An 18,626-nucleotide genomic window follows, 5' to 3' on the forward strand; every position below is an offset into this window, starting at 1 on the left:
CGTCTGTAAAGGAAGTAGTGTTGCGCAACCGGGTACCGAGCCAGAGGAGCACCAGGGTGGCCTGCGATCAATATGGACAGTGAATTTATTCGCGCGAAGCAAGCTCGCACGAGGGCTCAGGGAAGGGATGTTGAAAAGAGAACGAGTGACGAATGAGACCGATCACAAGGGCGATATGGCCCTTGTCCCCGGGATGACGGGCCAGAGACGTGCAGGAGAGGTCTAATATGACTCGGCCGTCGAATTAAGCCAGGGAAAATCGGAGCGGAGCCCCCACCTCAGAGGATGTTGCAGAACCTGCGTTTCCCTTGACGATCGGGTCGGAACGATTTGGGGTACTCGGCGCCGCTATCTCCACGCATCGGACCCATTCCGGTCTGCCGTCGGTCCTGGGACTTGGACCCTTGCTGCTGTTGACGTTGTTGCCGCAGCATCCGGACCACATCGTAGAAGGCCTTCTCGACATTGACGCAGTTCTTGGCGGACGCTTCGACGAAGTCGCAGCCCAGGTCTTTGGCCAGGGCCTGCCCCTCCTGGGCGGAGACGGCACGCTCAACAGCCTTGTCGCTTTTGTTGCCGACCAACATCACGGGGACCGGCAACGCTGGGCCCGACGGCGCGTGGATGGGGGAGCCCAGATAGCTGGCCCCGGACGGCGATCCGGAGTTGGCGGATTCCTTGACCATCTTGATCTGATTGTAAAACTTTTGTATCCGAGAAAAGGATGCCCGCGAAGTGATGCTGTAGACAAGGACGAAGCCTTCGCCGTCGCGGATCCACTGGTCCCTCAATGCGGTGTATTCCTCCTGTCCGGCGGTATCCAGAACTTCCAGCATGCAAGACTGGCCATCGATCACCACTTGCTTCCGGTACGAATCCTCAATCGTCGGGTCGTATGTTTCGACAAAGTGATTCAAGCAAAGCTAATCGGAGATCCACTGTTAGTCACCGCATGGTCGCTAACAATTGGAGAGGAAAACTGAAGAGCTAACCTGAATTGTGAGTGCGGTCTTGCCGACACCTCCATCCCCAAGCACCACCAACTTGTACAACGTCATTTTTCCGGCCATTATGAAGTAAATTTAGTTCCAGTCGGGAACCAAGTGAGGGGAAGGAACGAGGTGAAAAAAAGGAAAAGAAAAGAAAAGAGAAAGAAAAAAAAAAGAGAAAAAAAAAAAGAGTAAGAGGATAAAAAGGAGGTCGCGAGAGTATCGACGTGTGCGAGGTGTGTGTCCAAGTGGCGCCAGTCGTCGTGGATGAGAAGGGGGGGGGAGTAAAAAAAAAGAGGAAGAAGTTCGAGGATGAGAATATGATGGGAAAGGGTGAAGAAAAGAGCAGACGACAAAGTATGGAATGCTCCACGGTTGAGCACGGACGCGGGAACGGAGTGGTGCGAAACAACTGGGGAGTCCAAAGAACGGCTATTTTGGTAGTGCGCCATTAGCCACCGGAATAATCATCGTTGCTTTTAGGCCGTGGTCCAACGCCCTCCGAAAACAGTCCCTATTCGCCGACAGAACTGGTACGTACCTTTCGATTTTGACAGACTTTGTCGAGTCACAGTATTATGGAGAAGGATGATGCACAGTGGTCAAGAGAAAACAATTCCGTTAAACTCTCGGACTCGACCCGGGGCGGATGCGCGGCCAACACTTGCAGAACAAATGGGTCAACCCGACAGAGTGCAATAATAGATGGGCTCACCCGTGGTTCCGTGCAACAACAGGAGAGGGGAAAATCAGATAAAACTGGATGTCTGGCGTGTGCGTTGCCCAAAACTTCGGTTCAGGATTCAGAGGTTTGCCTCAAACAGTTTGCGCCACGTGAGGGGGTAATATAAGCCGGAGAAACGATCGCCAGTAGAGAGAGTCCCAGTAGTCACGATGCAAACGAGGGTTGTATGATATATCCAGGAGTGGACAAGAAGGGGACAAGAAGGTATAGTATCTATGCCGTATGTTCCGGATGGTAGGAAGTATAGGAGTGGAGAGGGAGTGGAAGTGGGAGAAGTATGGGAGTAAACTTTGCGTGTTCACAGTTCGTATGGGAGGGTCGTATGGATAGTTGTATGGAGAGTTGTAGGAAGGGATGTATGGTATTCGCCGTACGGACGGGTAACGATGGAAAGACCCAGAAAAAAAAAAAAAATCAAAGTCTCTAATCTTTGGGACGTTTGACAAGCGAAGAGGGGGAGGGGAAGAGACTACCGAACCAAGAAGAGGAAAAAAAGGCTTGGCTAGGAAGACAAGGAGGGGCTGAACCAGAGAAAAGATCGAGGAGATGAAACAGCCCGAGCAAAGCAAATTAAACCTAGGGAGGAGCAAACGGATCAAGAAGGATGGGGTCTCGGTGCACGTACAGGAGGAAGACGGGGATAGATAGAAAGATAGAGGAGAGTGCAAGGGTAGGGGTATAATAGTAGTCAGAGAAGGGGACTTGAAAGAATTAAATCAGAAAGAAAAAGGAAGAAAAAAGAAAATATGGTGTCAAGAATATTGAACTCATAATAAAATAATTATAGAAATAACTATAGAAATTTTTATATTTCCAGATACTAGAAGATTATAGGAATAATGCGGAATGGGGCAGCGGAGTCGATGATTCAACCTTTGTTCAACTCGGTTTAGTTTAGGAGAGAATCCAATCCGTATGGAGGATGGAACCTTGAAGTCTCCATTGCTGTCCTCTGTTATCCTCCGAATCCGTTGGTTGGCTCCAGAGGGAATCAGTCGCTTTTTCGAGGACGACAGGTGGTACAACTAGTAGTATAGTGTGATCACTGGGCAGACAGCCAGGTTGGTGGAAGAGTCGAAAGAACAAACCACATCAATAGTAGTGATAGCTGGTGGTAGCTAGGGGGTAGCTACCGATCAACTAGTTGGATCCACCGAGAGCTTGAGGTTGGAAGTATCTTGAATTTCAGAAATGACATGGAAATAGACGTTAGACCAACAAAATGATGCATAATAAAATGATCATATTGATAATTGATAGATAAATAAATAAACAATCATAACCAAAAGGAAGAAGTAAGAATGTGAAGAGGGGAAGGAAGAGAGAGTTGGAATTGGCAGGGGAAACGAGAGAGGGTCTTCCGGGGGCTGGACTTTGACTTGTTGGACCCGCTTCAACTGAGCCTGGACGGGATGTTTGTGCGTTGGGTTTTTCTTCCCAGTTGCCCCTTTTCTTTGGTTCCATTTGGTCATATTATTAATCCTCGTTTTGACTCCTACATTGACAACTCGGATGATGGAAGCATTGGGAAACAAGGAATGCATGATCAGGATGAACTTGGGATAATAAATTTTGCTCATCCTAATAGAGACTCGCAATGCAATACAATCGACGTCACCCATCTGTCAAGTGTCAACTGGCTGTCTCTAGCATTCCCCTTTCAACGCGGTTTACCCGGAAGGCAACAACTACCGGAGTTACGGAATTACTAGAAGTATCCCTAGTATCAATTCTCCCAGAGTCGATTCAATGGTGGATTGGCTGGCATTGTGCCAAGTCATTATAGCAGTATAAGCAATCAGTCCAGTCAAGAATAGCTACTAGGTAGCCAAGGTAGCTCCTCTCCCGTGCCACTCGATCCTAATAATCAGGGATCATGCTCCAACGGAGTGCTCTGTGCTCTTCACCACGAGAAAAATAGATAGACCGTCTTGGGGAGGGACAGAGGATGATACTCAAAGCATGAGGATCAGCGATAGTCCTTCGGAGTAACTATTGACCAGTAAATATGACAGATTTACTCGGATTTCTTCACCCCTGCGGAGTAGCATGTCATGTTCATCCACGGGTCTAGAGTACAACGGTCCTTGGTTGGAGGCGAAGCGAGTCGTGTTCATTCGGTAGCGAACAGAAGCTCCGAAAGCTCGGCTCTTCCTCTACACAGTAGTCGGCACCGTGCATCTTACCATGTACAAAGTACGTACACATAGTATGATTCCTAGGCCATGTCGAAGGATGTCTCTAGAGTTTGACATATACCCCACTCAACACTGAACACCGAATCATTACATCATCCTCAGGCTTCAGCCCTCAATGAGCTCCACTGTTTTGTCTGTCCAAAACTTCTAGTCTTCTACCCACTGGCGAGGAGTCGGGACTGGCGACTCCAAACGGGGAACAACATGGAACTTCCGCGACGTTTGGGGGCCATGCTAAAATGAGTCTTCCTGATCTTCGGGATACTTGACGCCGCCGGTGTGGTTAGTTTGATAATCTGATCCTGATCAACTCCATATCCCTTGGGGTCGGAGTCTGTGCTGGTTTGAGACATTGATGATGTAATACCATGTGGCAGTAGACCCTTGCTTCCTTGCTGATCGAATTGATGGTTGTAGCAAGCACGGTATGCATGGATCCTTCTACTACTTTGGTCCCTTGACTATCCCATCTTACCCTGAGAGATAAATTTCATTTCACATGTCAAACGTTCTATACTTGCCTACCTACGGTACTAACCTTTATGACAGCTTACGATCATCATCAACCGCCCGGGTGGGGAGGTCTTTTCGGCCCCTTTCTACATTCTCCAACGGAGACTAGGGAAGTAGGTCGGTACTTTTTCTTCCCTTCCCCTTCGTCCCTTCGTCTCCTCTCCTCGTCTCCGCCCCTCGCCTCGTTCCCTTCTTCCCATCACCAAAGTAGAAAGATCTGTAACAACCTAAAGATAATCTGACAGCGGAGACTATTCCCCGGCCCTTGTCTTGAATAATCGATTCCTAATCAAGGACTGTCCCCTGGCGTGCGGACCGAGCCCTCTTCCAAGTCTCGATGCATGCGGCCTTTTGGTTGGGACAGATGCCGGGCCGGTCCATGGCGGGTACGGAAGTTCCACGGGAGCTAACGGGGATATACTGTACCAGGTACTACAGCTCTGCCAGCTGGACTATAGGTTTGTAAGGATCGGAGCATTGTTGATTTAAACCCTTCGGTCCGATTTCGGCCGGTTGGGGACTTACTGAGTTACTGACAGTTTCTACTCCGTACCTAGCGATCTATTAGGTATGGATGTGCCCTATCCCTACCGCATATTATCGGAGTGACTACCCTAGTATGCCATGATCTTCCAAGTTCTAATGGGAATGGGACAACCCTTGGGTCAGCTATGAGTATTCCTCATCATGTCTTCCACTTTTTAGTCCCTGTCTCCGTATCCATTGGTGTCGTGTGTGATCGCAGGGGGGTCCATCCTCCGCCAAGTACAGCTTACATACCCTCTAGCCCTCTAGTCACCTACTGCCTATGTATCGTTCTGTCTCCACTTTTCATATTGTCATGGTTATTATTTTATGCCTCTAATCCCACGTGTCTGACGGTCCGAAGCCTAGGCTAAGTCGGCTACCGGACCGACTAATAACGCACGGTGACTGAAATTTTCATCTATTTATTCCCTTTAATTCATTCGGTTCCTTCTTTTCATAATTTCTATTGATCTCATTCACCAATTCAGCAGGAAGTCGGCTCGCTAGCTCGCTCTAGTGACCCGAATACCACACTGTGGATTTTATATTAACATTGTCCCATCACAATCAAACTGACTCTCATGCAACCTTCCGGAGGAGTCCACGGAATTAGATACCATGCCGCTCGATATTTTCTTCTTCTTCCTTGAGAAGCCTTGTTAGGCTGTTTCGACTTTTCACCTAGTACCTTCCCTTTTGTTGTTTTTTTGCTTTCTTTTTTCCCTTCCTCCTCTTCATTCCTTTTACTTTGTAACCCCTTTTCTATCTACGGCTCGTGTATATGATACCAACGGTACAGGAAGTAGAGTAGAGTAGCATAGCGAAGCAAGTATATACGGCACTGATACCGACACCCGCATTGCATATCTCGCCCGCTCGCGCATAAGCCCGGCACATCTCCCATCTTGCATGACATAGCATAGCCTGCATGGCATGGCATGCCACGCCCGAGGCTCAATGTCTCAAACGTAGTACACACTTACCGAAGACAAAAAAAGAACCAAAGAAAAAAAATTTCGGAAAGAGAAAAAAAAAACCCAGTCATGAATATGACAGACAGACAGGGGAAATAATGGCCGCCGTGGATCCACCCACTAATTGACTATCGGTACGGGCTTCAACTTCAAGCCTAGGACTAGTTAGGGGGGGGGGGGTCTCTCTACTCCGTTCCCCGTCGGGAAATTGCGGATCACTTACTAACTGTAACTTGCCCCCTTCTTGGTTTCTTTCGGGTTGGAGGATTGGAGAGGACTTACCTTACTTTACTTAGGTGCTTTCCTGAGGAAGGATCGTAAGGTTGGTAGGGAAAGGAGACAGACGGGGTCTGTTTGGGCTAGTGCGCTGTTGGATACTCTCTTGTAGACTAGATTGGATGTAGGGCTTGGAGTGAGTGATCATTCTGGGACTGACTTAACATACCCTATTTTGATCTTCCTCCGTCCTTCTAGTAAAAGAGACCCTCTAGTACATAGTTTGGCTTATATAAATTTGCATGGAAAATCAACCTCGTACCTGGAGAGGAAGAAACGAATGCATTGGAGCATCTAACAGCATGCTGAGGAGAGGCGGCCTGTTGTAGATCTTGTTGGGTATATCAGTAGGTTAAGCCCTATATCAATCGTTGGTCAACGTTTTGGCGTAGCGGTCATGATATTGTGTCTCAAATGCTGAACGTCATCATCATCAGTACCCATGCCGCAACATATGTATTCATTAATTGCATCAATGTCTGATTTCTGCATACTCTCCCGGGCGATCTTGCGGCGTTTATCTTTGCAAGGGGATCAAAGATACGCCGAGACTCTGATGCAGCACACTCTTAACAAGGCGATGAACCAGAACACTGCGATCTGTAAGTACAATACAATACTGAGGCTTGGGACCTTTAACTCTACCTTCACCCGTTTTTTCTGGCAAGGTACACAAGCAAGCCATTTTCCGGCGCTTCTGCACCTTTTTCTCGGTCCCGTGGGGGTCTTGATATAGATCCCAGAGCCTGCGGGGAGCAACGGCGCAGTGAAGCTCGAGTATTTCTGGACATACATACATACTCAAAAGATGCTGGCAATTCCTTAGAGGCAAGGCTTCGTGGAATTGAAACAGTCCATATAAAATTCAGGGTGCTCGATCTTCTATGATTAGATCATGGCTTACGATTTGTTTCTTTTGCCCACTTCTGTTCACTAGGGTCAGGATCAAGGTCGGACAAAGTATCCGTACCAAGAAGCCTATTTCATATAAGCTAGTTAGTATGCAACTATCCCATTGACGTCGGCAGCTGGCAAACCGCCTCTTTAATGCTGTTGTATTCACAATCATACACGACAAATTTGATGTCTTCCGCAATTTGATACCAAACCCAAGGTCCATACGATATATCAAGTGGTCTTCCTCTTTGCAACCAAGAGACGCGATCCTGATCTATTGGTGCTGCTGGAGCCGGATAGCGATTGAGTATACCTGGGCAGCAGGACTGCTTTACACATCGCTTCCCATGACCGGTTTCCGGAGGCCGTGGACATCTTACTGTAGGCGGGTGCATCGGCATCTGGAGATGATCGCGGCCATACGCCGAGGGACCACGCACGACTTAGTGGAGACTATGAGGTATTGTACTAAGGTTATTCGGCGATGTATACACTTGTGTGTCAAGACAATTGTGCAAGGCATCGCATATAAGTCCGTTTCATGAAGAAACCCACACTCTGAATATTCTTCCAAAAGCCTCTCTGACCAACTTTTCAACGATACGATCACAAAAAGTAACAGAAGTGACCACGTCACTTGGGACAAAAGCCTTGCAAGGAGTCTCGTGTGTTGCTCTGTAGTCAAGCCATCTGCTACGGATCTTCAGCTCTTGGGTTTTATTCTCCACATCAAACAGCATGCAAAACAAGCCTCCAGGCCTCTCTGTATGTTCCTCGCAAATAGTGTCAATGAGGGCTCGCAGACGTCCGCATTCTAAAATCTATCTGCTAGTTCTTCTCTAGGAGACCTGATTAAGCTTTTGGAGCATATGCCAGAGTGTCAGGTCAACCGACTGGCTCTTTTCGGAGGCTTTGTTTGATGATTTCTATGCTCTGTATGGTACCAGTTTCAAATGGGCGCTTCCATGTCAGGCCTTCCTGGGACCAAGTTTCTCACTGTAGTAGAAAACTTTTCCAGATCAAGGATCTTGTAGAATCTTCAAGCAGATGCTCTGCGGGCTCAACGTCTAGTAAGCGAGGGAAGTTTCGGAGAAGATTCACGTAAATGGGAAGCAGGACGGTCTCTTCTGTTTCAATTGCAGAATCCTAGATCCGCCTCACGAGATCTACCTCTTCCGAGTCATCCGTTAGTCGCTGTCTGTCGCGATTTACTCTGCCTTTGGAGAAGTTATAGCCCAATTGGAATGATTTTCAAGTCCGAAGTAGACGATAGAAGAAGTGAAGGTTTCAAAGAATTACATCTTTCCCGCCTTGCATCAAAACAAGAACAGCCAATTGTTAAACATCTACATAACTACATAACCCATCAAGTTTAGTCACCCAAGTAGAATGTTGGATGGCACGTAGAAAATAGACTACACTCCGTTGGAATGTGCATCTGGTCGTGACCAAAAGAGAAGAATAGATACATTGGAAGACCAGCGGCGCGCATGAAATGATTGGGCTGTCTTTTCCTGTGATCCCATCCAATATTCAATCAAATCCGCAGAAAGACAATAACAACGGGGTTCTGAAGAATCTGCATATCGCTTAAGGTGAGGGAGGGGTTAACATATTGCCAAGTAAGATCGGAGGGTGGATATAGTGGACCGGAGCTATATGGTCCAACCACTTAGTAGATGAAGCCTGAATCTATATAAGGAGCGAAAGGGGCCTAAATATAGCACGATAGTTAAGCGACATATACAGTAATATGTGTGCAAATCACCAATTCTATGGCCGTATGTACTCCGTAGACTCATCTGAGGTCAACTAGGCCTGACTCGAGGTGTTGAGGATGGTGGAAACGAATGACATCATGCAGCGAGGCATATGTCTGGCTGACATAATCAACCATATATACGTGATGTTCCTTGATCCCCTGATTTATCAATTCTTGTTCAATCTCTTGATAGAAAGTTAGATTATAGCTTTGACTGCCTTGATATTGCGTCTTGGTTTAATTTACATTGCCCAACGTCCGAGTACATTTGCAATTGGCTGAGAGACATGGGCTTTTTCATTGGCCAACAGATCTCATTTCCGAAAGCGCAGAAACGATGATGTCACCTATCCATCCCATGCCTTGATGGGTTCCATCATTCACTTGGCATTTGCAGATAAAGCTGTAGCCTGCGACGATGCCGTGCGCTGTCTCGCATTCCTTTAAGTCGCCCAATTCTTCCTCCTCTGACACAACCAAGTTGCTGGATTTTCGGTCACCACCATAATCAGCAGACAAGTATCTACACAGCATGGATCAGACCTACAAACCCACGCCATCGGCGCCCGTCATACGCCTGATGGTCCTCGAGACCGACAAGCCTCACCCAGACACATACTCGGCGCGCGGCTCCTTTGGCCAGATTGTCCACTCGCACTTTGCCATAGCCGGACGCGCCCATCGTCCGCCCCTGGGCGTGGAGACGGACCAAGTCTTTGTCGTGTCCGAACAAGGCGGCCGCGTCCCCACCTTCGAAGAATTCGACGGCTTCGACGGGCTGCTCATCACGGGCAGCATGTACGACGCGCACGCGAACAACCAATGGATCCTGGACCTGCTGGAGCTCCTCAGGGCTCTCTGGATCAAACGCCCGGACTTCCACTTCGTGGGCGTCTGCTTCGGCCACCAGCTCCTCGCCCGCCTCCTCGGCGGCTCGGTCGGGCCCGCCCCCTCGCAAGACTGGGAACTGGGTCACTGCCGCATCATGCTCACGCCTGTCGGCCAGCGTCTCTTTGGCACGCGCGAGGACCACGTCCACTTGCACCAGATGCACCAGGACCAGGTGCTCACGCTGCCCACGTCTGCGTCTGCAGGCCACGACCTGCTCCCCCCGGACACCGAGGTGCTGTGCTGGGGGCGCAGCGAGCATACACCTGTCCAGGGACTGTACATCCCGGACCGGCTGTTTACGACTCAAGCGCATCTGGCGTTTGACCAGGACATGGTGAAACGACAGATCCAGATGAGGGTGGATCGCGGCGGGATCAAGGACCTTGAGCATGCGGGCCAGGCGGCCGAGACGGCACATCTGGAGCATGATGGCGTTGAAGTTGCCAAAGCCATACTGCGGTTGTTTATGGACGACAAGGATGAACCATCTTAGGTTTGAGGAGATAGATTGACGGTGTCGATGACTGTATATATGAACAAGAAAGCGGAAATTGCGGGACACGGGTAACAGCGTGGACCTTGACTTATATCATGCATCATGGTCCCGTGGAAGCAAGTAAATGCAAAATAGAATTTTTATGAAAAGAGAAGAGGATTGTTTGTAATGACAGCTACTTGATCCTGGTACAGCATGCTATATCTGTGTTGAATTACTCCAATTGACATGTATGTTTCCTGGTACTCGATAGGAGCGACGGTTTGGAATATATCCTCCCGTTTCTACTCCCCGCTTCGCTTGAGAGACATTGATGTCATATTTGTGATCATATCAGGTAAAACTAACTAGTACATAGTCATCAGTTCGTAACTGGAACTGACAGAAGAAGATTGGGCGTCCTGGCTTCACAGAGCTCTTGGACGAAACTGTAGCCGGCTAATTGCGTCCAGAGCCTCCACGGGGCCCGGAAGATGAAGAACATCGAATCTGTATCGTAGACAGCATCAAGCGACAGCCCGATATCATCTGGGAGCTCTTTGAACCATTGTAGTAAGTCTGCCATGGCCTCCATTGATAGGCTATTCGCCAAGCGCAAGCCGAACACCACCTTCGTCGCTGGTCCCGGTAGAAATGTGGTGAGTCCAGTTTCGTGTCCCGGAAATGCAAGCCGCAGGGAGTGGCTTCCTACGAGAAGTTCATGGACGGGCTTCTTCTGTGGAGACTTCTCCCTGAGGTCCGAGACCAGTTCGGCGAAGTCCACGCTTTGCGCTCCCGCTTGTTTTCGTGCTCTCAGCTCATTTAACAGCTTTTCAGTCAGTGACGCTGTGTTTTCGGCACTTAAAGCTGACTCGGTGCTCTCGTCTACCGCTGCGAGGACCTGAACCACTCTCTTGGCGGGGGTATACCGGCGAGATTCAAGATAGCTATAGCAAGAATCCAAGATGAATAGAACATCTATCCTGTCCGAGTCGTCAATGGGTGAACCCGAATCAACTATATAGACAAAGTCTCTTTCCCAACGTGCAGGCTGGTGGCCTTGTGAATCGGTGAAATATAAAGTGTCATTCTTTGTGAACCCGTGTCCAGTATAATGAACCAGTAAGAGCACACTTCCGTTACTGTCCATTTTCGGCTTGATAAGAGCCTTTAATTTGTCTTGGATATCCCACCCTGGTACATTTTGGCTCTGATTTAGCTTGATTTCCTCAGCCAGGGCTAGTCCAAGTGTTGTGAGGATGTTCTGGAAGTTTTTAACATCTTTGTGCGCCGTGGTGTGGTCAGCCTCCCAGTAAAAGGATACGGCGACTGAGTGATCATATCTGCGGTAGTGCCGGTCGACAAGTGCCTCCAGGAGCGGTCGGAAGTTTTCAGTGGTTAGATAGTTGCTAGATGAAGAGGCAGATGCTGACATCTTGATCCTGTAAGTTGAACTACTGATATAGCTGGTCAGTTGTGTACCTTGACAGATACTGTTCAATATTTTGGTGCAGTGGCTGGGATAAATAAAGGTAGTAGATTGAGATGAGAAAGATGAGATTGGATTGACAGGATGTAATTTGAAATGAAGCAGTAAGAGGTAGCTAGCTGGTTGGAATAGGAGAAGAGGGAGTGAGAGGAGTTGGACCAGTACCTTAGGCAACAAAGCGGCATGGTCATGCCATGATCCCATCAGTCACAATGACACATTCGTGGCGTGAATGTTAAGGGAATAAGATAATTTCCTCATAGCAACAGAAATCAGAGTAACTAAGGTACTTGGTACTCAGTTCTGTCAATCTCTTTTTCTCTCTCCTTAAAGAAAGAGAAAGTAATCAAAAATAAAGCCAGTAGTAGGAGCGCGCTTGAGTTGTCTTGACCACTGACTGTTCTATGTTTGCGCTGATGGGTCAATCAACCACTTTAGACTGTCATAAACTCTAGATACTGCTACTTGATCTTATTCTACTAGTCAAGCATCACCAGGTGAAGATAGAATGTGCCTTTCGAGGACAATCATACTTCACTCGTAACAGGGATTCCCAACCGCTTTGCAACTTCCACAAACCCATCCGAGTCTTGATCTATCCACAAATCCACATACCCCTCCCGTCGAGCCTGCTCCGGATCCAGAGTCTCCTCCTGGGGCCGCTCAACATAAATCGTCTGGAACCCCAAGTCCTTTGCGGCCTTCAAATCATCCAGATGCGCAGCCACCATTGCACACTGATTGGGCTGCGTTCCAAACCGGCTTGCCGCTCCCAGATACACTTTAGGCGAGGGCTTGTACGCCCCGAAGTGCTCTGCGCTGGCGATATCGGTAAATGGCAGAGACGCGTGTCTCACCAAATCCTCCAGCAGTGACACATTGCCGTTGGACAGCGTGCAGGTCTTGAACTTGCTGCTGAGCAGAGCCAGCCCCTGCACGGTGTCCGCCCACGGATCCAGCCGATGCCAGCTGAGCGCTAGCTCCCGCTTTTCGCCGTCCGTGAAGAGTCCTCCCAGACGGCGGCGCTGGAGGATGTCGCACAGGGACTCGTAGTGGTGCTGGTCGACCAGCATGAAACCTGACGATGGGTCGAAGTTGTGCGTGAAGTGGTTGTAGGACTCGCGCCATTCTTCGGCGATGGCTAGCCAGTCTTGGTAGGTCAATGCTGATGCTCGCTCGCGCTCGTCTGGTGAAAGTGACTCGCGGGCTTCATTCAGCGCTTCTGTGGCTGCTCCTTGAAGAATCCTTGTGACGGCGTCTCTCCAGGATAGGGTGGTGCCGAATACGTCGAAGAGGAGCACTTGGAGAGGCGGATTGTTCGACATGGTAGGTTCTAGTCCTCGTGGCTGATGGACAGTTCCTGCATAGCTATCGTTATTATAATGCCTTCATGTTGGTCCTGAAAGCGCAGTACTCACTCAACTCAGGGTTAGATCTAAGGAAGTGTAGTGAGCGTATATCTAGAAACCAAACAGGTCACGAAAATTCGAATCCGACACAGTTTATCTGATCATGTACCATGAGAGCGATGGCAGTCCTCTCATTGAGCATCTTTCTCCAACATCACTGGAATATATACCCCTCAGTAGCCGCTAATTATTAGTCAGAGAGGGGCTCCAAAGCTCGTGATCGTGATGGAATCAAGCGAAAAGGAAGCGATAAGCAGTAATATCTAGTGTTTCAACTTCGTCCAGACTGCGTGACTCATGTCGATCAAGTTGGGATGGACCGGGAAATTCCGAATCTCACCCGGTCAGCAATCCTGTCTTTCAGCTAGAGTCTGTATATCGGCTTAGCCTTCTCTTGGCATCAGATGGGTGAACTATAGGAAACTCCTTTGTGTGCCCTCACCGTGTGGCTGTCTTTGTCCTTGTTTATGATCTTGCTTCCCTCGTTTTTAGCGACGACGTAAGTAAGGAATTTGCTTGATGTTGAACCAGTCATCCATCTCGTGGCATAGCAATCCGTGATTCATACACCATGTTCAATGGCCAAACACCAAACCACTCGTGTCATGCGTGCTATCGACCAGCACAAGATATCAAGTACTAGCTAAGTCGAACTCAAGGAAATAGTATAACTGTATCTTTTGGCCTGCATGCAGAAGCGCAGGTGGCTATTTGTTTATTATCGCACATATCTGATGGTAGCTAGACTTGATTTTCTGCAATGATCATGCAGACGAACAGCCACCCGCCGTAATCCTTTCGATATGCAAGTTATCTGCACTTCGTCTTGCATGTGCTCTAAAGACTTATGTTTTGAGAGCATGCATTAGAGTGCAGGCGATGGGGGCGGAGCAGAAGCAGGTTCCGACCGATGCAGGATTAGACTTCTGATGCCGCAAGCCCGGCAGATGCTTCGGTTGGCTCCTGCATAGGGATGTCACTCGAGGATATCTACAACCCAAAAAATGCTTGAACCCTAGTGGCTATTGATCGTCGCATTTGTATAGTCAGACATACTCTCTCTAGTCTTGGGAAAACCAGATTTCCCGTGAGTGTAGAGATTGAAGAGGCATTCCAGACTGGATTTGAATTCTGCACGTACCACTAGTAGGGCACTGTCGGTAGACCACTCGCGATGTCTTCCGTCTATATCCTGCTCTAATTAAAGTAGCGTGCGTGACATATTATAATAGAATCTCACCGAGGGGTTGGAAATGTGGATAAATCATGATCCCATTAGATTGGCTGACTTGTCGAGACACCTTGGGTTTTGTCAGTAGCTCTATCTACGGTGCGGTATTAAGGATCGAGTCGGGTACAGAAGGTAATCTGAGAAAAAAAAATTGCAATGAGTAGGGAAGCAAGAGAAGCCATAACAAGCATTATTATGAGGCTGTAGATTTCGGGCAAGAGAGCGAGCTTGTCAAGAATCAACAGGCCTAGTGTAAAGGCCAGCCAGCGGTCAGCTACCTTGAAATAGCTCCATGTTCTTGTCAACTTGGTACCTTAGAACCATCCACCCAGTCATTCAGTATGTCGTTGGCAGTCTTTTGATTTGCGTACAGTCTTCGATTTCCACCTACAAGTGAAATCACATACTAAATCATTAGTGTCTAGCCAGCACTATCAGATTAGCCTTTGATGAGACCTGATTTCATTCAATGCCGAGAATGAGGAGTTCAGTATGACGACCTTGGAGCATTGGATATAGAATCTAGCACCATGGCGTCAAAATCACGAGTATCTGGCATACCCCTTGAGAGTAGCCATGCTAGACAAACATAGTTCGTCTTCCACATGGCAAACGGAGGTTTTCTGCAGCAAACTGATCTAACTCGAGATAGGCTGCAATCAAACTTCCACTGGACGTCTGCATGTCCAAAACACGCCACTGATCTTGAGGCTTGACTTCATGTGCAGTCTCGGGTTACTTCAAATTGCGATGGGAAAGTAGCAAGCACCGAAGTATCGTTGGATGAAGTTTGTATAGACAACTCCGCCAGGACATGCAAGAATGGGCACCCTAGTCGATAAACGTTAACTGGCAGCAACGGTTTGACATCTTGTCGGGAGATGACAGCGGCTTTTGTCTTATGATCCCCTTGTCTGCCCCGAGTTGTTGTTTCATGGAGTGGTGTTGAATGTTTCCTAGCCCTAAGTCTCATAGGTATAGAAATGTTTCACTCCATGGTAATTACTATTTGCTATACTATCAACGTTAACTACAGGGTAGGGGAAACAGTCAGTAGATTCTTTCTATCTCATTTTTTTGAGAAATTACCCATCTGAACCTAGTTGTTTTTTTCTTATCAGAGTAGCTCAATCTGAGTAGACATAGATATATAGTGTAGTTTTTCACAAGCTACTCAGTCAGAAAAAATAATTGCTAGACAATAGCCACGCACAGCTTATACCCTTTTAGCCATATAATCCATCGAGTACTTCCTTATCAAGCGACGATAAAAATAGGAGTCAGCAGGCCCGTGTGATAATCCTTTCGATCCATCACATCACATCACAGCACCCTGCATGCTTCAGTGGTCGCCTGGCCGTTAGTTGCCCTCTGAATTGACCCCCAAGCCACTCTGCGGTTCCATTGGCAATACTGACAGCTGCAGTCCCGCTGATCCGTAAACGGTGCGGCCCCGGCTCTGCCACTAGTTTCGTATGCACCATTTTCTGTGGCGAGACAGTCATCACTGGTCTTGGTGATAGAAACTTGTCCGTTTATGGGGATGTCCGACACTTCCGCGACAGAACATCGTGACCTGTCAAGTGACCGCGACAAAGTGGACTCTTTGACTACGCCGTCGTTGTCACATCGGTTGCCTTTTCTTTGCTTCTTCTCCTTTTGGATTCCCTTTTCTTTTTCTTTCCCCGGTTTCTTTTTTCTCGATTGAGGATGGCCATCTCGGGGAATGGCGATATCACCGTAGAGTGGCAGTGTCGTCGTATAGCCAATATCCCAATGAGTATTGGCAAAGTACGAAGCATTTCTATCGCAGCCAAGACACCCGGGGAAACGGCTTCCAGTATCGTTCACCCGCCACCGCCACCGCCTGGCTCTGCTTATGCAGCATGCAGCAACCTATCCTTGCCTTCCCACACGCTCGGGTTTCCTGACTGTACGATCAATGGCAATTGCGTCCACCTCAGAACTTAGTTATATGATAGAGGACAATTATTTGGTAACGCGACCGCTCGAAAAGAACTTAACGATATTTTCCATGATTTCATCGAGACACTTCCTCAGAGCAAACCCAAGTCAAGAACGGGTCAGGGTCAGACTCTGTACCTGACGGAGGACTCATTAGCGGGAATAATGAGTGGAGACCCAGCGGTCTTGACTTTGGGGCGGAACCTGAATTCAGCCATCCACTATCCAGTCATCAAATCCAAGGATCGCGCTCGGGTCGTCCCTTTGTTTACGTCTTGCCAAAAAGAGTGTTGAGACCTCGTGTATATCGTCCCCGACGGCTGGGTTCTCGTCGGCAAACGCATCCGGTCGAATCGAAATGATTTCCGGTCACTGAATCGAGGGCTGCGTTCCTAGTCGACGGCAATGCCGAGATCGACCGTCTGAGCCATGAGTCAGGGAGACCTCGTTTGCGCTGCCTTTTATTGCCCACATCACGCACTATCAGCTGGTCGCGAGTCCACGACGAGGGCGCCTCGGATTCGGACGAGTCGCATCTTGCTGACTGTAGAGACGAGTGGAGATCGAAGTCGACGGATGACCAGACCAGCTCCGGAGCACTGCCTCTTAAGATTTCCAGCGGATTGACATGGTCGGTGATCGTTGAATTTGGACTATCCTTTTCTCCGGTTGAGTACGGAGTATTACTATGGTTACTGATCTGGTGTCCCTATTTGAAACACGGACCAGGGGCTCTCAACGAACTTGGAAATTAACTCTTGACGATCGCACTCCAGAGCCACAGCTCGACCCTGGATGATCGTATGACTATAATATAGGAATTAATCTTATCTCAGTGAAAGTGGAAGAGGGAACAGACAGGATGAACAGGGGTCAGGAAGAGAGATGCTCCTGGACTCCAAGACATCTGTGCATATTCATTTGACTGATTTGATTTCTTGAAGCAGATATTGCGCTTCATGCTTGTGACACATTCATTATTGGTTAATTCTCCGGAGGATCCAATCATTCATGCATTTTATCATGGTGGGTCTGGTCTTTTTGAGCTCGAGCTTGAGCTCCCCCTTTAGTACTAAGGACTAACTAACTAACTGAGAGCCACTCCAGGTACTTTGCGCGGATCTCCCAATCATCGCAACCTTTGACTTCCTTTGCCCTTCTCTCTCTGTCCCCCTTTTTCTTCAATTTCTCCTATACCGGCCCAACCCAACCGATCATTTCCGTGTTTCAGATATCTCTCTTTGATCTCTTCCCGGTGCATTGTCAGTTCCCGGTTTGATTGTGGCTTTTGGCTTTGATACTGCGTCCCCGTTGCCCTTAATTTGTACCTTCAATGCCGTCTGGATTCCAATGTTTCATTTCATTTTAATAACGTTTAATCTAAATTTCTCTCTAGTACCTTTTTTGGTTCATTTTTGACTTCCTCTATTTTATTTGTATTTTCTTTTTCATTTTTGCCCCCTCAATCCTCCGACGTAATTGCTACTATTGGTCCACTAGCTGTCGTTGCTCACGATGATTTCCCCCCCTCTCCAATAATCCCAGAGCCACTCGTCATCCAGACCACCGCACCCACTTCGGATCGTCTGGTCTGATTCGCGTTTCCCTTCCCGCGTCATGCTGGTAATCGGACCTTTTCTATCCAGACTGAGGTCTGTGGCAGCTCGAGTGGACCACTGAGATGGCTCCTCCTCACTAATCGGGTGCATGTGTCCTTCCTTTGCCCCCCCACCCCCTACTTTGCTCTCCACAACCTTCCCCCTAACGAACACCCCCTGGATGGGCTAACGTGTTAGTGCAGAGCCATGGCTGGTCTTCCTCACGCCGGCCCCATGCCGCAAGGCTAGTCAGTAGTTCGTGATCGGTCATGATTCAACGGCCTTCTCTCCCATTTCGTCGTCCTCTTTTCCCTCCTCGGCGGCCAGATCGTTTGTCTAGACTCGATGTCCCATTGAACTAGTTTCGGAGAGCAGCATCAATGTCAATCGCTCCGTGTCGCGGATCTCAACCGCGTCTCTAATCGCTAGTCCTTACTGCTGGCAGGTGGAACTCCCGACCTCGATCTCCTCATTTCTGCTTGCCACCCCCCGCTTCGTGAACTCCCCCCCTCACGGATTGCCATCTCACGACGCGTCCGGGCGCTTCTTTCTTTGCATCTCCCTTTCTCTGCCCCAAAAAAAAAACACCACCTACTTCATGTCAGTAGTCACTGTGGCGTGCCCCATCCCGTCTCAGGATTCTCCTCTTTCTCCGTCCCGCACCCCGCAAGCAACCATCCGCGTCC

At 48.5% G+C, this 18,626-nt stretch overlaps 5 protein-coding genes across 5 annotated transcripts; 1 reads left to right on the forward strand and 4 right to left on the reverse strand.

Annotated features, from left to right (window-relative positions):
* Window positions 1–278: 278 nt before the first annotated feature.
* On the reverse strand, window positions 279–1,070 carry rasB (Ras small monomeric GTPase RasB; the record flags this gene model as incomplete). Its single annotated transcript, XM_024833465.1, has 2 exons — window positions 279–923; window positions 993–1,070. The coding sequence occupies 2 exons, from the start codon at window positions 1,068–1,070 to the stop codon at window positions 279–281; spliced, it is 723 nt and encodes a 240-aa protein (XP_024693901.1).
* Window positions 1,071–9,079: 8,009 nt separating this feature from the next.
* P168DRAFT_290087 (type 1 glutamine amidotransferase) lies at window positions 9,080–10,489 on the forward strand. The gene has a single exon (XM_024837134.1). It carries the CDS (start codon window positions 9,415–9,417, stop codon window positions 10,264–10,266), a length of 852 nt encoding a protein of 283 aa, XP_024693902.1. The 5' UTR covers window positions 9,080–9,414; the 3' UTR covers window positions 10,267–10,489.
* Window positions 10,490–10,846: 357 nt separating this feature from the next.
* P168DRAFT_218201 (uncharacterized protein) lies at window positions 10,847–11,623 on the reverse strand (the record flags this gene model as incomplete). Its single annotated transcript, XM_024833092.1, has 1 exon — window positions 10,847–11,623. A coding segment is annotated over one exon (777 nt), but the record flags the coding sequence as incomplete, so codon positions are not given.
* Window positions 11,624–12,143: 520 nt separating this feature from the next.
* Window positions 12,144–13,509, reverse strand: P168DRAFT_252635 (haloacid dehalogenase, type II). The gene is made up of 2 exons (XM_024834340.1): window positions 13,156–13,509; window positions 12,144–13,097 (listed from the first exon to the last, which is right to left on the reverse strand). Exon 2 carries the CDS (start codon window positions 13,060–13,062, stop codon window positions 12,265–12,267), a length of 798 nt encoding a protein of 265 aa, XP_024693904.1. The 5' UTR covers window positions 13,063–13,097; window positions 13,156–13,509; the 3' UTR covers window positions 12,144–12,264.
* Window positions 13,510–15,603: 2,094 nt separating this feature from the next.
* P168DRAFT_148868 (uncharacterized protein) lies at window positions 15,604–15,984 on the reverse strand. The gene has a single exon (XM_024832788.1). The coding sequence runs from the start codon at window positions 15,880–15,882 to the stop codon at window positions 15,691–15,693; it is 192 nt and encodes a 63-aa protein (XP_024693905.1). The 5' UTR covers window positions 15,883–15,984; the 3' UTR covers window positions 15,604–15,690.
* Between the last annotated feature and the right edge of the window lie 2,642 nt (window positions 15,985–18,626).

Source organism: Aspergillus campestris, assembly GCF_002847485.1.
Source record: "Aspergillus campestris IBT 28561 chromosome Unknown P168scaffold_5, whole genome shotgun sequence".
Lineage (NCBI taxonomy): Eukaryota > Fungi > Ascomycota > Eurotiomycetes > Eurotiales > Aspergillaceae > Aspergillus > Aspergillus campestris.

Excerpts from the sequence above, each read along its gene's own strand:
- P168DRAFT_290087 (XM_024837134.1), top strand. The coding sequence starts at position 9,415 with ATGGATCAGACCTACAAACCCACGCCATCGGCGCCCGTCATACGCCTG.
- P168DRAFT_252635 (XM_024834340.1), bottom strand. The coding sequence starts at position 13,062 with ATGTCGAACAATCCGCCTCTCCAAGTGCTCCTCTTCGACGTATTCGGC.
- P168DRAFT_148868 (XM_024832788.1), bottom strand. The coding sequence starts at position 15,882 with ATGACTGTCTCGCCACAGAAAATGGTGCATACGAAACTAGTGGCAGAG.